Source organism: Misgurnus anguillicaudatus, chromosome 4 (genome assembly GCF_027580225.2).
Source record: "Misgurnus anguillicaudatus chromosome 4, ASM2758022v2, whole genome shotgun sequence".
Classification (NCBI taxonomy): Eukaryota; Metazoa; Chordata; class Actinopteri; order Cypriniformes; family Cobitidae; genus Misgurnus; species Misgurnus anguillicaudatus.
The window spans coordinates 27,633,659-27,651,527 of record NC_073340.2 but is presented as its reverse complement, the minus strand read 5'-3'; the positions used below and the strand labels follow the sequence as shown (position 1 = coordinate 27,651,527).

The following is a 17,869-nucleotide window of genomic DNA, read 5'->3' as shown; positions in this document are numbered from 1 at the left end:
CTGTTAATAACTCCAACACTAGAGGCTCTATCTCAAAAATCAAATAGCCACTTTATGTGACTTCTTCTTCTATAGTGAACTTCCTGTTCACATGTGGTCAAGATCACTGTAATCTGAGGTTAGCACAATTTTCTTATTTTTCTGCTTAAAAAGTAAAAAAAAATCACTTTACATTTTATGCAATACAACTTTGTTAGGTGTGAATGTTTAAAATGATTATTTTGCACAAAATAGAGGAGACCGTAAAGTGTCTTTTGATACTTTAGCTAAAGTGATATGATGAGCTAAACTTGAGATTTAGACAACATTAGCACACAAGTAAGTATGGGGCAAGTTGTCTCAATGACTTTGGGGCAAGTCGTCACATCTGACAACTTGCCCCTGTACAAACAAACACATCGAACATGCTCAGAAAACATGATATAGAAAAGAATAAGCCTCAATCTAGCAAAAAGCTGTTTCAAAAGAAAGGGAAGCAGAAATCTGGACCTATGAAAAACAAGGCAGCTAAAAGAAGAGAAATCATGCAAGAGTCATCATCAGATGATGAAGAGTGCTTCTGCCTCGTCTGTGTAGAGCCATTTTCAAAGAGTCGTCCAAAGGAGACCTGGGTAAAATGTGTAAAATGCAACAATTGGGCCCATGATGCTTGCACCTCAGGCTAGGCAATTTATGTGTGTCAGAATTGTGATTCTGGAGATGAGTCCTATTAGTCATACAGGGCATCTGTTTTGTTCAAAGGTTAAACATGTTAAGTTAAGCAAGTTATCTGCAGCGTTCCATTCAGTTATCTGGTTTTATGTGAAAGCCATAGAACATTTGAACCAAAGTTCAAAGTAAAGTGGTCTTGCCACTTAATTGAAATGTGCATTATTTGGATTGAAATAATTGTTTTTCCAGATTCTCCAGGCACGGATGTTTATATTTCCAGTTTGGTTTGAGTTTAAAAATTAAAATCAATATTCACAATTAAGTAGTTGTGTTCTTATTTTTAGATAATCTAGTGTGACAACTTACCCGCCCTAGTGTGACAACTTACCCTCCGATGGGGCAAATTGTCACAAGTGCACAGTCACTATTCAACAGTCTACAACTCTGTAATGAGATAAGATATAAAGATGTTATGAATACAACATATGTGCCCAAGACTTCCTTCTTTCATTTGGTATGAGATTTATACCATTTTGATGTATGGTGCTCAGTAAATGTTAGACAGTGTGAAAAGTGTGACGGCTTACCCCGCTCTCCCCTATTGCCTCTCTATGACAAATCACTATATATTGTTTCATACTCTTTGTACTTTGTAAATTGCTTTGAATAAAAGCTAAATGCTAAATGCCCAAATGTGAATGTGATTTTCTGTAGACCTCATCGTTGCACTGGGTTGGGATCAATTTCCAGCTTAAATGACTCCTTAAACCATCATGTAGTGTGCAGTAATTTTCTGTTCCTGGAGACCCACTGACTCTCCAGTACAAAACTCCCACAATGTCTGAGATTAGATGTTGCTGGTTTAGTGAATGCTGAATAATGTTCTTGTTAATAAGATGTTTTCATTGATGTCATTTTCTCCATTTCCAAGTACAAAGTACCTTTTGAGTCTTGACTGCACTTCACGTCAACTTGATTCTGTTGTCATCTATTTGCTAAGTACTCTTGAAAAATAACGTGTTCATGGAAATCATGAAACATTATTCTCAGTCAGAGTCTCTTAAATATCTCTTAACATAATTGTGGATGTAACCTTTTGGACATGACATTGAACTGTGGTTACACAAAACACTAGTATAAATATTTTTTATATCAAATAACTGGATTTCCTTAGATAAAGACATGGGTTTTTACAATTTATTTATTTTAGTTCATGCTAAGTTCAGCCTTTAATAATAGGCTACATTTTTAGGATCAAAAGTTGTCGTCAATATTTCATCTTTTGATGCTGACTTGTTTGTTTTTTAACAGGCAACATACTTTCTGGTATGTAAGAAGTGATCGACAGTAAACTAATTGGTGATTTATGGTGAATGTTTACATTATAAATGTACTTTTCACTCCAAAGAATCCTAAAATCACTTTATTGGCTGTAAACCATATGGTCCAATCAACATATTACTTTTGTTGTTGTTGGGTTTACTTTATGCATGGTGTAAGAACGTGCTTTAATGCAATTAACACATAAACATCTCTGTTAACAGGATGATACTGTTTCTTAAAAGTTCATATTAATGAACATTGGACTCGAAAGATACAGTAAATAGGTGACAGAATAATTATCCACCCACATATGTTTAAAAGATACAGTCAAACCAGAATTTATTTAAACACCTTCAACATTTCTCACATTATCAAAGTTTATTCACTAGATAATGGTAATAAAATATCATACGAACTCAAGAGTTAAACTACTTGATTTAATATTTAACTTTGGCTATCCTTCTAGTAGACTGTCTCATTAATGAATTGAATAGCTGTCAGCTGTTAAATATAAGCACACAATTAGAATACCAATTTAGGTCAACCAATAACCAAGCAATGCCTAATTTTGTTCAGTCTGTGGTGTAAAAGGTTGCATTAGCAATTAAAGAAAAAAGTTTGACTGTATATTGACTAGACAGTGGCCTGGTCCCCTTTTGATGTCTATTGTAGTGAACGCAATTGCCTCTTTGTCATCATGACGATGTCTCTCTGCACTGTCTCATCATTATGGGAAGCTCTTATGTAACACTTGATGAAAATAACAAACCTAGAAAAATGTCACATGTTGTTTGCTTTCCTTTTTTTACCACTATAAACTACTTCTGGTGCTCATTGTATGGAATTAAACGGAAGTCAAATCATTACACATTTTATTGTAAAAACATTTAAAAACACTGAATTGTCATTAAGGTTGAAGTATAGAAAACTGCTCATTGTAAATAAACACAGGCATAATTATTGCAACACCACTTAGTATAATATAATAGTGCAAGTCTTGGCTTGAATGTACACTTTTTTTGTGGAGGGTAAAAAGGGACACTCCACTTTCCCGAACACATGATCATTTTCCAGCTCCCCTAGAGCACATTTGTAGCATTTTTGAATCCATCCAACTGATCTCCAGGTCTAGCGGCACCACTTTATGCATAGCCTAATCCATTGAATCTGATTAGACCATTAGCATCGCGCTAAAAATAATCAAAAAGTTTAAATATTTTTCCTATTTAAAACTTGACTCTTCTGTAGTTACATCGTGTATTAAGACTGATGGAAAATTAAAAGTTGCGATTTTCTAGGCAGATATGGCTAGAAACTATACTCTCATTCTGATGTAATAATCAAGGACTTTGCCGCCGTAACGCCTGCAGGAGGCGCAATTATATTACGCAGTGCCCGAAAATAATCCCCTGCTATTAAAAGTTACCAAGTGGTACCGCCAGACCCAATGATCAGCCGAATGGACTCCAAAACCATAAAAATCAAATAATGAAATAACTCTAGGGGAGCTGGAAAATTTGCATATTTCCAAAAAAGTGGAGTGTCCCTTTAAGTTCCTCTGGAGTATTTTTGAGATAAACTGAGACTGTTGTAAAAACATTTGTCTTGGATGAGAATTATTGTTTTCCTGCTGTCCTGACGGACTTGTCTCTGTGCTGTTGGGCCACAAACCACGCCTTCCCTATAGCCAGTTCAGTATCTTCCTCACTGATACCCAGATGCCACACAGCCCTGACTGCATTTCCAACATGAGAGAACATCAGCACCCGGACCCCCTGACCCAGAGCCTTCACCTCCTGCTCATCTACCCTTGCCATACGCTCACAGAACTCATGTAGGCTCATCTGCTGGTCCTGAAGCCAGAATCTTACAATGTTTGTTTCCACAGTGGCAAGGTCCAGCTGGTACAAATGAGGGTGGCACTGTATAAGCGCTACAAGGAAAAAAACAAGAGATATTCATTCAGACTCTTAATCAAGATGTAGTGCATCACATTTACAGTTTTTATGCAATGTTAAAGGTTTAAGGAACTCAGTGGGGTTTGGTCACCTTCAGCAAAGCGTCTGGCGTTCCTGTGGTCCTCTTCCAGTCTGCCAATCATGTCTGACAGGGCGATCCTACCAGCTGCTGCTAAAATACCCGCTTGGCGCATTCCTCCTCCAAGTGCCTTGCGAGCACGAACTGCTCTCTCTATAAAATCTTTTGACCCACAAAGCATGGTTCCCACAGGTGCCCCCAGCCCCTGCCAAACAGCAAATTAGATCAAATAAGCTTTTACGCTGCTGTATTGGGTTTTACAGCTTTTTGAAAGTCTTGCATTGCATTAAATGGATATCCATTTCCATACAAGCTGCATTCATGCATTTTATACAAAAACATTCAATATGAACTGCATGCACATTTAACATCTGAAAAACATTGGAAATAAAACTGAATACAACGTCTTGACTCAAGATGTGTTTTTAAAGGTGTAAAATGTTTGAAATTTGAAAAGGTACACTGAAAATAATTTAGCATTTTGACTAAATACACCCCAACATGCGTTTAGGTACTGATCTCTATACGACTGGATTGCGCCAATGGGAACCACAAGGGGTCAAGCCAAGTGCTCTAGCAGCCATATTGGTATGCCAAACCAACAGAGGGCACCATTGACTTACATTTAAAATAATTACCTAAATTTATACGGTATATAATGAATATACATCAGCGTAACATAATAACTAGAGTTATGATTAATATGTTATTGTGCAATTCATGTTTTTTAATGTTAAGTTTAATGTTAATGTTAAGCTTTAAGTTAAAAGACCTCTGACTGGTTCTAATAAAGAGATTTAAAGGAGCGGTGAATCAAATACTCAATTTTAGCTTGATAATTTGTTATATAAGAGGTCATCATACTTAAATAAACGTCCTGCAAGTTTCAGAACTGAAAACATCCGTGCTACTGAATTATAACAGTTTTTAGCTGACTGAGGAATTTGGAGAAATATGACGTCAGAGTAGAATTGAAGCAATTGAAACCTCCCCAAACCCAAATACAACGACCACTTTTGTAGCCCCGCCCACAGCTTCGCGTGACACATGTGGGGGCCAGGGGCAAAGAAAACCATGCAGTGTCTCAACAATCAGTAAACATGTCTTTAAAGATTGCCAGATGTAACCAAAATTACTTTTAAATACATTCTTCCTGAGGGACTTTTATTTTGACTCGGTGATCTGTTATGAGTAACCATGGAAATAGAGTCTTCGGTTGTGGAAGAACCACGTGGGAACAACACAGAAGCTGTATACCTTAACTCGTATGCTCGGAACATAACATTAGGAATGCGTGGTTAAAGTTTGTTTTTGAAGAAGAGTGTTTGTTTACTTTGTGTACCGCGGAATCATTTAAAGAAGCCAAAAGTCGAGGCGGGATTTGCAGTGATTAAAAGCACCACTAATATTGGATCTGACAAAAATAACACAGCAGTATACACAGTAAGTAAAACATTTTTTACTTTATTTAAGATAACGTTAGTGCGTTTCACTTTGTAAGAGATGTCCTGTTGTAACATCCATGTCTAAACACGTATGTTTTAATTCACTAAAAACATTAAACGATTAATAAAGGTGCAACACTTAACAATACGACTGTAATATAACGGTAGAAATATACAAAGTTAGTGATAAGGAAGAACTTCCCAGCTGCAATTTAGATTCTGATGCCCGCTTACTTCGTGTATACAGAATTTTAGGCAAGTTGCGTTTGAAAGGTCCAACACTCAACAAAGCTTTTTTATCTTATATCTGTGGTATGTAACGTTACATATGTAAGAGCAACCTCACAAGCACAATAAAATATACAAAGTTATTGATAAGGACTTATCAGCCGCAGTTTAGATTCTGATGCGCGCTTACTGGGTTGTATGTAAGCAATAAGGTACGACGCAAAGCGGAGTGCCTGCAACCCCTTCAGCCGTTACTTATTCACGATACAGCACTTGCCTCAAGTACCTTATTGCTTTTATAAAATGGTTACTACACAATATTAAAGTAAAAAAAAATATTAGTGCAACTTAAATAGCACGTCAGACCTTGCTCTCTCATATGACTTAAATAGTTTTTATAATTGGTTTAGCATTCATGATTTAATTGAGAAGCTGTCAGTTTTTAATAACGTTGTCCCTGGGCATGGCAAAGTACAGGTTGACAGGAACAAGGTTGTGACAATCTTCAGAGGTATTAAAGAAAGGAAAAGTCCTGGCCCTGATGGCATTGGAGGCCGTATATTAACGAACTGTGCTGAACAGCTGGCAGACATATTTTGTTTTATGTTCAAAATGTCCTTACATCTGCACACTGTCCCTCGCATTTGGAAAGACTCAATTATTGTTCTGGTGCCGAAAAATAAAACTCCGAAGACTCTTAATGATTTTAGACCTGTGGCGCTCACGTCCCTCAATATGAAGACATTAGAGAGGATCGTGAAGGATGAACTTATGAATGCTGTCCAGGATCTCCTTGATCCATTTTCTGTATTTAATTTATTTTTGTTGATGGTTGTTGTTTGTGTAATGTGTGTTGCATGCTGCTGCACAACAAATTGGCCCTCGTGGATAATAAAGATTCCTGAATCTTGAATAATTAAATACATTTCTTACTCTATTTCTTACTGTATTTTGGTTGTTGTTAATATTATGATGAAGGATATAACCACTGACTTTGTTCTTAATCTTGAGCAGAGGGGATAATAAACTTAACTTGCCTTATTTAATTCAAATAATATTTAAACTCAAAATTATAATTAAATTTGCATAGAAAGTGTACGTATACACTGTAAAAAAAATCCGTAGAAATTACAATGTTTTTGCAGCTGGGTTGCCGGTAATTTACCGTAGATTTAAATTTATGTTATTTACTGGCAAAAGTTTGTTCAAAGTTAAATAAATGTTAAATATTAACAAGTCTTTATCTTTACAGAATAAAACTATACAATAACAGCCTCATGCAAAGCATTCTGGGAACCATAAATCATCATCAACCTTTTTCTGTTTTTTGCTTCAGATTTTGTTTCCCAGAATGTTTTGCTTGATGCTGTTTTTTTTTTGTTTGACTCTGTAAAGACAAAGACTTGTGAATGTTTAATGTTCATTTAACTTTGAACAAAATGTTGCCAGTAAAAAACAAATTTAAATCTACGGTATGTTACCGGCAACCCAGCTGCAATTTCTACAGAATTTTTTTGCAGTGTATGAAGCAGAACAGCTGATCTACACGACTATAAAGAAGCACTTACCTTGGACAGACACACACTGACGGAGTGGCAATGTTGTAGTATAACAGAGGGATGAACACCCTGAGCAACGGCTGCATTCATTAACCTCGCTCCATCCATATGCACTGCCAGACCAAACTTATCAGCCACAGAGCGAAGCTTTCAGCAAGAGAATCATACATTTACAGTTAGTCTTTTTTTAGTTTTTTTAGTTATGCTTATTTATTAGTTATCTTGTGGTTTGATTAAGTTATGGTTAAGATTTGACATAACAGACTTCACTTGAATTGACAAGAAAAGATCTTCTGACCCAGCACAGGCTCGAACCGGAGACCTACTTGCTGGTCAACATGCTACCCACTGAGCAACTATTTGAATATGGCAATGTTGGCTGTTTTAATTTTTAAACCCTTTTTTACTATGGCAACTTTTTTAGCTTTATTTGAATATGGCAAGGTTTTCATTTGAAAATCTTTATTTAAATATGGAAACACATTCATTTGAAAATCTTAATTTTTTAACTTTTACCTAAGAAAACTTTACTGCTGTTCATGAGAACTTACTAGAAAGATAAAATGTTTAAAGAATATGGCCCCACGTTTGTGGAAGCGCTTTATATCATTCTTTTTTAAATAATTCCAAACTTTACTGGACATAAAAGGCATTTATTTTAATCAAATACGATTACTGACAACTCCACTCAATGAATTTTATTATAGGTGTGCATTTTAGTTTGAGTGCTAAAGTTTTTTCATTCATTCATTTAATCACTGTCATGAAATGACTTTATTCAGACGTCAGATCAAAGCTGCATCTCACGTCAGTTTTAGAGCAACAAACAATCCTGGAAAATCTTAGTGTTAGGCAGTTACACACACAGTGTTGGGGAAAGTTACTTTTAAAAGTAATGCATTACAATATTAAGTTACTCTAAAAAAGTAACTAATAACTAGTTACTTTTCCTGGAATGTAATGCTTATGTTACTTTTGAGTTACTTTTGCGTTACTTTTTTGGCAAAGGCTTAATCTCTTTAAGGCCTTGCAGGTGTTTTTATGACTGAAAAGTTCTGCATTCAGAAATTGCACATTTCATCACAAAAATGTTGAGCTATGGCCTGCCATTTCTGTTCCTGCTTTGAAATGTTCCCACACAGGCGTGTACACATAGAGTGCATAATGTGTACATTTAGTTTAATTTTGTACATATTTTTTATCCAATTAATTAAAGTAAAAAAGTAACTTGCATTACTTTTTTAAAAAAGTAACTCAAATATTAATGCGTACATTTAAAAAGTAATGCGTTTACTTGTTACTTCAGAAAAGTAATATTATTACGTAATGCACGTTACTTGTTATGTGTTACCCCCAACACTGGTTACACACAGGAACACTCTTGCATGCAAAGCCTTTTTAAACTGCCATCGGGTCCATAGCACATAGTACACAGATGTGATATAATAAAAAAATGAAAACATTTAATCTTACAGACAACATAAATTCCATAACTGGCTCTTCCTCAGATACACGTGTTGTTTTCGCTAGGTGTGTTTGACTTTATGAGGTGCTGCACAGACCAGTTGGCATATTACCACTGCCCTGTATGCTTTCAAATTGATTTTTTACAATCCATCTTATCCCTCTTAGAACATAAAGATGAGGAGTCATTACCACAAATATTTTTAATCTTATTACCCAATGTTGCTTTTTCAGTCAGCATTGGCCACTAAAAAAACCAATATCGGTCCACCACTATGCACTTGCACATACTAAAACAATGTAACCAGACATGATCATATCAGACAACGCAGAACTTTTCTCTCACAAACAATTAATGAACATATATGTTCTGGTCACTAACCTCCTGCAGGAATGAGAGTGGAAGGACTCGCCCTCCCTGAATATTGTGTGTGTTTTCAATGCACACCAGTCGAGAGCGTGGGTAGTGTGGGTTAGGGTAACCATGACGGATCTTGGAGATCAGCTGGTCTAGATCAAAGGTGCCATCGGCTAGTGTAGTCACTGCTACAGAATGGACACCTGCCAGCTACAAAAACAAGAGCACATTTTATGAGCAATTTGTCGACTATAGAACATTTGGCCCTCTATGGACTTTTTGGAAGTATTAATGATACAAAGACTTTTTCAAAAGAACAAGTGAAATTAGATTTGTCATTTCATGACACACTTAAAAGAAGATGGATGTTTAAGAAGAAATGTATCACTCTGTTATTCATACCTGTGCACTTCCACCCTGCTCATAGATATAAATATGAGAGAGGTCACCAACTATCATCTCATCTCCCCTTTCTCTGCAGTGGACCATAACTAAGAGAGAGGGACAGAGAGAGATGTGGCTGTAAGATCAAAATATGTGTTGGAAAGATATACAGTTGTGTTCAAAATTATTCAACCCCCAATGCTGTTAAGGGTTTTAGGGAAATTAGGGGACATTTGTAATTGTATTCAGAATGAAATCCTACAATGACTTCTTAAAGAACCATATGCAACTAAAATGACATCAATTGGTTTTGTAATATAGTAGTAAATGTTTCTTTTGTGAATTCTTCATTGACACAATTATTCAACCCCTTAAAGAACTACCACTCTGAAGAACAGAGGTTCATTGAAGTGTTTTCAATTAGGTATTGAAAACACCTATGGATGTCAGGGAACAGCAATAAAGCCTAATAAGCACCAATTAGGCAGCTTTAAAATGACTGTGATACTCAACTCCTTCTAAACATTTACTGGTGTGGTTACAAACATGGTGAAGTCAAAAGAATGGTCCAGGAAGACAAGAGAAGAGGTGATTAATCTTCACAGGAAGGGCAATGGCTATAAGAAGATTGCAAAGATGTTAAACATACCAAGAGACACCATAGGAAGCATCATTCGCAAATTCAAGGCAAAGGGCACTGTTGAAACGCTTCCTGGTCGTGGCAGAAAAAAGATGCTAACTGCGACTGCTGTGCGCTATCTGAAGCGTAGAGTGGAAAAAGTGTTCTGTGGAAAATTAGAACTGTTTGGGCCCATGGATCAACGCTATGTTTGGAGGAGGAAAAACAAGGCCTATGAAGAAAAGAACACCTTGCCTACTGTGAAGCATGGTGGGGGGTCAATCATGCTTTGGGGCTGTTTTGCTTCTGCAGATACAGGGAAACTTCAGCATGTGCAAGGTACCACGAATTCTCTTCAGTACCAGGAGATATTGGATGACAATGTGTTGCAGTCCGTCACAAACCTGAGCCTTGGGAGACGTTGGACCTTTCAACAGGACAATGATCCCAAGCATACCTCCAAATCCACTAGAGCATGGTTGCAGAAAAAAGTGTCACCAAGTGACGATCTGTGAGGGCGGAACCAAAAGTGTGTAAGATCGGTTCCGCCCGGCGATGGTTCCGTCAGGACGACTGAGGCAAAACACCGGAATTCCCGGGGTTTCCCCAAAACTCTAATCAAGCCTGATATCGTTCAGGTGAGAGCGATCAACACAGCGATCGCTGATAGGCTGAAGAGGAGAGAAGGTTGAGAATATAAAGAGCTTTGAAGATGTCAGATGTTGTTGTTGGTGGCACTTTGGGCATACGTTGCTTGTGCTCGTTGTTACGGTGGAGATCGGCTGGGTTGACTCACATTTATCCCTCAGGGAAGACGAGAGGTTGGAGACGTTGGAGTAAGGAAGTTATCGTGTGATTTGGATGTGGAGAAGCAAACACGACGCTGGTGGATGCATATTGGGAAATCAGTTGGACAACCAAACGTGAGTAAACAATCACAACAAAACGCTCTGTGTTATCCAGAAGAGGAGTTACTGTTATCTTTTTGGGGGTGTTGAAGGTTACCGGCCCTGCGGAGGTGGAATGCGTAGGCGAGCCGAAGAAGTAACCAGGAGACATAGAGGGGCGTTGTTGAACATTTACCTGTGGAATCTTCTCTTTCTCTGGCGTGTACAAACGCCCAACCCGCCTCTCGAGCAGCCAAAACCTAGGCGGCCAAGCCTTAAACTTCACGTGGAGTGCGTGTGCAGAGTGCTGTGGTGAGTGTGACTTTTATCGTGTGTTTCACTAAGCTTGCTGTGTGTGTGCTGTATTGACAGTAAACGAAGCCGCCCGGGCCCTGTGCAAATTGTGCGAAGAAAATAGCATGTTGAGGCCCGAGCCAGAGGAGAGAAACTGTATTAAAGGCCCAGTGTTGTGAGTAACCTACCTGTGCAGTATATCACTTACCTGTGTTTGCAGCAACGCCTCGAAGAGGACCAAGCAGTGTCAGTAGTGAGAAACCCTTTACCTCTGTCTCCCCCACTGCTTTGGAGCGGATTAAAGGCCCCAGTGTTGTGAGTAACCTACCTGTGCAGTATATCACTTACCTGTGTTTGCAGCAACGCCTCGAAGAGTACCAAGCAGTGTCAGTAGTGAGAAACCCTTTACCTCTGTCTCCACGAATGCTTTGGAGTGTATTAAAGACCCCAGTGTTGTGAGTAACTCACCTGTGCAGGATATCACTTACCTGTGTTTGCAGCAACGCCTCGAAGAGGATTAAGCAGTGTCAGCAGTGAGAAACCCTTTACCTCTGTCTCCACGAATGCTTTGGAGTGTATTACAGGCTCCAGTGTTGTGAGTAATCTACCTGTGCAGTATATCACTTACCTGTGTTTCCAGCAACGCCTCGAAGAGGACCAAGCAGTGTCAGTAGTGAGAAACCCTTTACCTCTGTCTCCACGAATGCTTTGGAGTGTATTACAGGCCCAGTGTTGTGAGTAACCTACCTGTGCAGTATATCACTTACCTGTGTTTGCAGCAATGCCTCGAAGAGGACCAAGCAGTGTCAGTAGTGAGAAACCCTTTACCTCTAGTTCACTCCAAAGCATCCGTGGAGACAAAGGCCCCAGTGTTGTGAGTAACCTACCTGTGCAGTGTATCACCTTCCCTCTGTCTCCACGAAGGCTTTGGAGTGAACCAAAGGCCCCAGTGTTGTGAGTAACCTACCTGTACAGAGTGTAACTTACCTGTGTCTGCAGCCTTGTGGTGGATCCCCTGCGTCCAGTGGGGTCGAGACGGAGTGACCTGAGGGCAAGAGAGAGACAGAAATAACGGTCAGATAAGTTGTGACCCGGTGCTAGACCAACATTGATTGTACTTTCCCTGTTTTGCCTCCAGGAGGAAGCGGAGGGCGCCACGAGTTCAAGAGAAACAAGGAAGAAGACCCTTGGCCCCCATCCCCTGGTCCAACTCGTCCTGGAGGCGAAAAGATTGTTTTTAAGCTGCCCTTCCCCTTTTTCCCTTCCCTTTTTAAATATTTAATAAAGATACCTTTTAATTGTAGTATACTCCTCTGTTTGGTCATTGGGGTGGTCTTGGGAACCTCCTCGAGGTGGAAAGTAGAGAGGGGCGTGGCCTGTTAGCTATCTCGGGTCCGCCCCGGCCATGACAAAAGGCTGGAACATTTTGAAGTGGCCATCGCAGTCACCAGACTTAAATCCGATTGAGAACCTCTGGTGGGACTTAAAGAAAGCAGTTGCAGTGCGCAAGCCTAAGAATGTGACTGAACTGGAGGCTTTTGCCCATGATGAATGGGCGAAGATACCTGTAGATCGCTGCAAGATACTTGTGTCAAGCTATGCTTCACGTTTAAAAGCTGTTTTAACTGTAAAAGGATGTTGTACTAAGTACTAAGATTGAATGTCACTTGGGGGTTGAATAAAACTGAAAATGATGTGAGCACAGAAAAGACATTTGTGGTTATTTCATTATAAATGTTATGTTATATTTGTCTGACCTACACATGCCTCTTTGATGTAATTGTAAGCAGGATGACTGAATGATCAAAATCAATGTCAAACCGGCCAAAACAATAAATTTCAGTTGGGGTTGAATAATTTTGAACACAACTGTATACTTAGTATAAATTTTGGCCTCTAACCATAACGAAAAATTTTATTTTAATTTTTGTTAAACCATGAATAGCTACTGTAGTAAAATGCACAATGAAAACTGTAATAAAACCAATTTGCCAATAGAAAACAGTACGTCAAAAAACATGGTTAATTTTCGTTAAGGTAGTTATTATGCCATTCTTGTTACTAGGGTTACAAACTAGCGTTAACTGCCACTAGCGAGTAAATAGGTGACAAATGAGAGTACCCGAATCTGATGTTATTCAAAAATGTAATACAGACGTAGTACGTCCAGATGTATTCATACTATCCATATTCACACTATAAAGTAGGTTACTACTGTTTTAACATTTGATGAAGTCATCTAATTCAGTACACTGTCACAGTATGCAATTTTGGACGCAGAGTAAGTTTAAGCAATTGTATTTTATTCAGTTGGTGTCCAAACATAGTGATAACGCCAATCGATTCATTATGTAATGTCTTTATACACCACTGAAAACAGTTGTACATATCATTTTGCATTTATGTTAATAGATCCTCCTGAAAATGACACTTAATTTCTTTTTTTTAACTCTTTACAGAGTCGATGTTAACACGCTAATGAGAGTGTCAATGTGCCAACACCAGTCACTCTGTTGGAAGTGCACCCAACTTTTAAAGTGTTTTTTTTTTTGTGTTTCCTTGTCGTGCAGTGTATACATCAATCAAAGCCACACTACCTATAGACCGTTTCAGCAGTAACAACATAAACAAGCGGCTGTCGTGGTCCGCACGTAACTTCCGGTAAACTCCGCTAAGAATAAATAACAACAAAGTTCTTTAAACATAGTTTTATATATAAAACAAGCTAAAAAACAACACATAGATTACCAAGGAAACCAAAACATTTGTTATTTTCGACGAGGCAGTTTAGCAACTAGTCAGACCATTAAAAAAACAAAACCGGAAGTAAGGTTTGGATCCAGACGTGTATCACGTGCGTCCGATGAAACCGTCTATAGGCAGAGTAGGCAAATGCCTAGGCCCTCAAGCTTGGAGGGGGGCCTCCATAACTGCTAAATCCATGTGCCCTAGTCTGACAATCACTACTGACAGTAATAAATAACGTTTTAAGGAGTTCGATCTTATGCTGTGCAGCCGCCGCAAGAACCGCTGGCGGATTACATCAATCCTCTGTATGAGTTCTCGATTCGCTCTCTCTGTGTTTTGATATCATCCACCTGTCGGTTCTTGCAGTGCCTCATGAAGTTAAAGAAGCCTTGATAAAACAGCATTCAAATCTCTGCAGCTGACAGACTTTGAGTGACGCTGAAAGTGGCTATCACGTCCTTCCTGCTTAGCAAAAGCGGCTTGCAAAGACAGTTCAGTACATGATGCAGGAATATTGAAATAATGCATTTAAAAAATAAACTTTGATTTGTTCTGTGTATCAACGTCATTTCAGGACAGATCAAACATGAGCGCTGCTGACTCTGTGTTTAGACACTTTGAATGCGTGTGCACGATAGCATCGTGTGGGTAGCTGACTATCAAAATAGCCAAGTTTAAAAGTTTTTATTTATTGTCTAACAGCAAACAAAAATGGCGTTACATAAAGTAACTGTCTGTATATCTTGTAAGTCCTCTACACTATAGTTTTTAAATCATGAAAACATGATGCATATTTATTGAATTTTTTTATTTTATTTTTCTGCTTAGAAGTTTGTCTGTTTAACTTCCAGTGGCAGCTGATGGATATTTAAGGTATAAAAGAGTATTGAAATACAAATGAATATATCCATAGTCTAATAGGGGCTGTTTACACTTGGTATTAAGATGTGTTTTTGTCGATCGGATCAAGTGGACGAGAGAGACACATGACGTTTACACCTGGTATTTATTTAAATTCCTTCTCTTTTGTCCACTTTTGACCGCTTCTGTGCTGAATACTATGAGGGGGTGGTCTGTGAGACGGTGGGCGAGTCTCTCTGCTGTCATTCAAACCCGAGCGGGAGTAATTATGAGTTTATATGGCGCAAACTAATATTATGTCGGAGTGCACTGCTTGTTTAGCAAGTAAACATGCTGCACAGTGTTTTGTACATGAGTATTTAAGAGCTTTCTTTGAATTTTCAGCGCAATTGATGAAATAGGATCGCGCAACTTTCACACGCTTTCAAAACGAAACTACTGAGATCAGACGCTTCAGTTTTATCAATGAAATGCTAAAAATAGCGCTGTTCACCGAATGTTCACGCCAGAATAAAAAAAAAGACGTAAAACTTGTGTTTAATACCTCAGATTAGATAAATGGGCGGAGAGAAGGCGGTCGCGTGTGGCTGTTCGAACGCATTCAACCACATGTGCGTTCCGCAACTCCAAAGCTATCCGATCGAAAGTGGTTTCGGCCACCTCTGGATGTGGTTGAAAGTGGTCAAAAATGGACGAGCTCAAAACGTTTTGGACACCGTTTACACCTGCCATTAACGTCGTCCACTTGTGATCCGATCAACGAAAACACATGTTAATGCCAAGTGTAAACAGCCTCATTGATACACATGTTTAACACATGTAGTTTTGCATAATTTTTTCAACTTGATAAAAACGTAACGGGGAAAACATACTGTATTTAATCACTGTATGATTTCTTAGGGGCCAGTCACACCAAAAGCGCTTTAAACGCTTGCAAACGCAAGGGGCGACGCACTGCCTTTTTTAAAAAAAGATCAGTGCGGCGCGGCTTTTCATATTGAAAAGAAAACACCGAGTCATCTGTCTTTTCAATCAACTATTGAAGCGTGAGCGCTCTTTTGCTGTTAACTGTCATATTAGCAGAAACTTAGCAGATAAAGAGGACGCTTGCTCTGACCTTGTTTGAGGATGAGAGGTGCACAAACACGCAGGAGAGAGTGAGCGAGTGGAGTCCGGTTCTTCAAAGCAACTGTAAACTTCACTCACCACAACGTAAGGCCCGCCTCTCCCCTCATTCGATTGGACAATGGAAGACGCGAATGACGTCAGGCGCTTCTCCGCTCTCAGCGCTCCTTCAAAAACACGTGCGCGGCAGGCGGCAGAAAACCGCAAGGCGCTCGGCGCGCATAAACAGCGCGTAAACGCGCCCTGCCCATAGAATATCATTCAAAAAAGGCGCCTGCAACTGCCATAAACGCTTTTGGTGTGACTGGCCCCTTACAGGGTAGAAAAAACACTTTCTCAGATTATTCTGAAAATTAGAGGGGTGTGAAGGGCCTCCAACATAAGTTTTGCCTAGGATCTCCAAATATCTAACCGGCCCTGACGTTAATTTAACCGGAACCAACTAAATTGTGGTGACCATGACCCCACTAAATTGATTTAATTTGAAGGACATATATATTTTGTGAAAAATCTTTTTTCAATTAAAACAAGTAAGTGTAATTTTTAGCGTAATGCTGCTCAAGACAAAGACCACAAAGCACTGAAGCTTTTACCAAGTTACATTAAACAAGTTTTAAGAATAAAATTAAACAAGTTATATTAATAACTCTCGGCATCGTGCTCCAAACCTACCTGCAATTAAATTACCCATTGTTACTGTAGGGACAAATAAAGCAGCCTCCATACCAAACATATCAGCAGCTTCTTTTTGTAATTCTGTAGAAAAAGAATGTTGTTCAGTTGTTTAAGTATAAACATGAAGTTTCTGTAGCTCAACTTGTAAAGCATTGTATTAAAAGCACAAAGGTTGTATTTCCAGGGAATTCTTCTTTCATGTAAAGCTGCTTTGAAACGATGCAACACTGTAATAAGTGTATATACATACATTTGACTCTGCAAACAAAGCGAGCTACTTGTATTTAGTGTAAATAAATACCGGTAGTCACTGCCTAAATGTACATCTTAAGTGAGTTGCTTTTGCTAAAAGGTGTTTGCCAAATGTATCTTTAACCTATATGTTTAAACAAAAAATTTCTTATTAAGCTTTTGTGTGTGATGGCAAACAAAACAAAACAATAAAAACGGCATGGTGGGGGATCACTACTATTCCTTATAATTCCCTTAAGGAGTCATCAGATTCTCTGCTGAAAATAACAATAGAAACCATCACGGAAATTTTATTTGGATTTAGTGGTTAGAAATTGTTTTCGTTTTAATGGAAACTATTCGTGGGTGTCTCTAATGCAATGGGTGTTATTGGTGGGATATTTTCTAGTAGATGCTAACCAACATAACACATTTTCAGCGGTTATATGAGTCACCTGCTTTTAAAAGTCTATATAAAAATAACGAATGAATGAACAAAGTATTTCAGAAATGTATAAGTGGTAAAACATTAGATTAAGTAAAGTCATCTCTAACCATTAACTGTTGGGTCCTCTGCAAACACATCATCCCCGAACTTTGCCTCCGCCATGGTTTTGCGCATGGCAGGTCCGGGTTTGGTTCCCGCGTCGCTCCGGAGGTCCACGGTGCGCACACCTAATCCCTGGCTCACCTGAGGTAGTACACTAAACACCCGCGCAGGATTCATGTGGAAAACACGCCGATGTTTGGGTAAGCAGTGTCGGAATACACGAGCTGAACAAGTAAATGTTTTGGAGTTCATGTCTTCTCTTCAATTACGCTATATCCCACAATAAATTTTTGCTTCACTGAATTCAAGGCAAGCTGTTGTGCTGAAAAAAATGAATTGCTGGCAAATTATAACTACTCTTATACTTCCCAATGGTTGCAGTTATAGGTAATTCAAACATGAAAGGCGCACAGGGGTATTTATAAGCAAT

The 17,869-nt window shown here is 38.7% G+C and overlaps 1 protein-coding gene across 1 annotated transcript; it reads right to left on the bottom strand.

Annotated features, from left to right (window-relative positions):
* Positions 1-3,077: 3,077 nt before the first annotated feature.
* Positions 3,078-17,869, bottom strand: LOC141348970 (uncharacterized). The gene is made up of 7 exons (XM_055177198.2): positions 17,445-17,869; positions 16,656-16,739; positions 9,468-9,556; positions 9,090-9,275; positions 7,253-7,390; positions 4,024-4,216; positions 3,078-3,907 (listed from the first exon to the last, which is right to left on the bottom strand). Exons 1-7 carry the CDS (start codon positions 17,689-17,691, stop codon positions 3,591-3,593), a joined length of 1,254 nt encoding a protein of 417 aa, XP_055033173.2. The 5' UTR covers positions 17,692-17,869; the 3' UTR covers positions 3,078-3,590.

Excerpts from the sequence above, each read along its gene's own strand:
- LOC141348970 (XM_055177198.2), bottom strand. The coding sequence starts at position 17,691 with ATGAACTCCAAAACATTTACTTGTTCAGCTCGTGTATTCCGACACTGC. Across the intron at positions 9,276-9,467 it reads AGCAGGGTGGAAGTGCACAG|CTGGCAGGTGTCCATTCTGT; the intron begins GTATGAATAACA and ends TTGTTTTTGTAG. Across the intron at positions 3,908-4,023 it reads CGCCAGACGCTTTGCTGAAG|CGCTTATACAGTGCCACCCT; the intron begins GTGACCAAACCC and ends TTTTCCTTGTAG.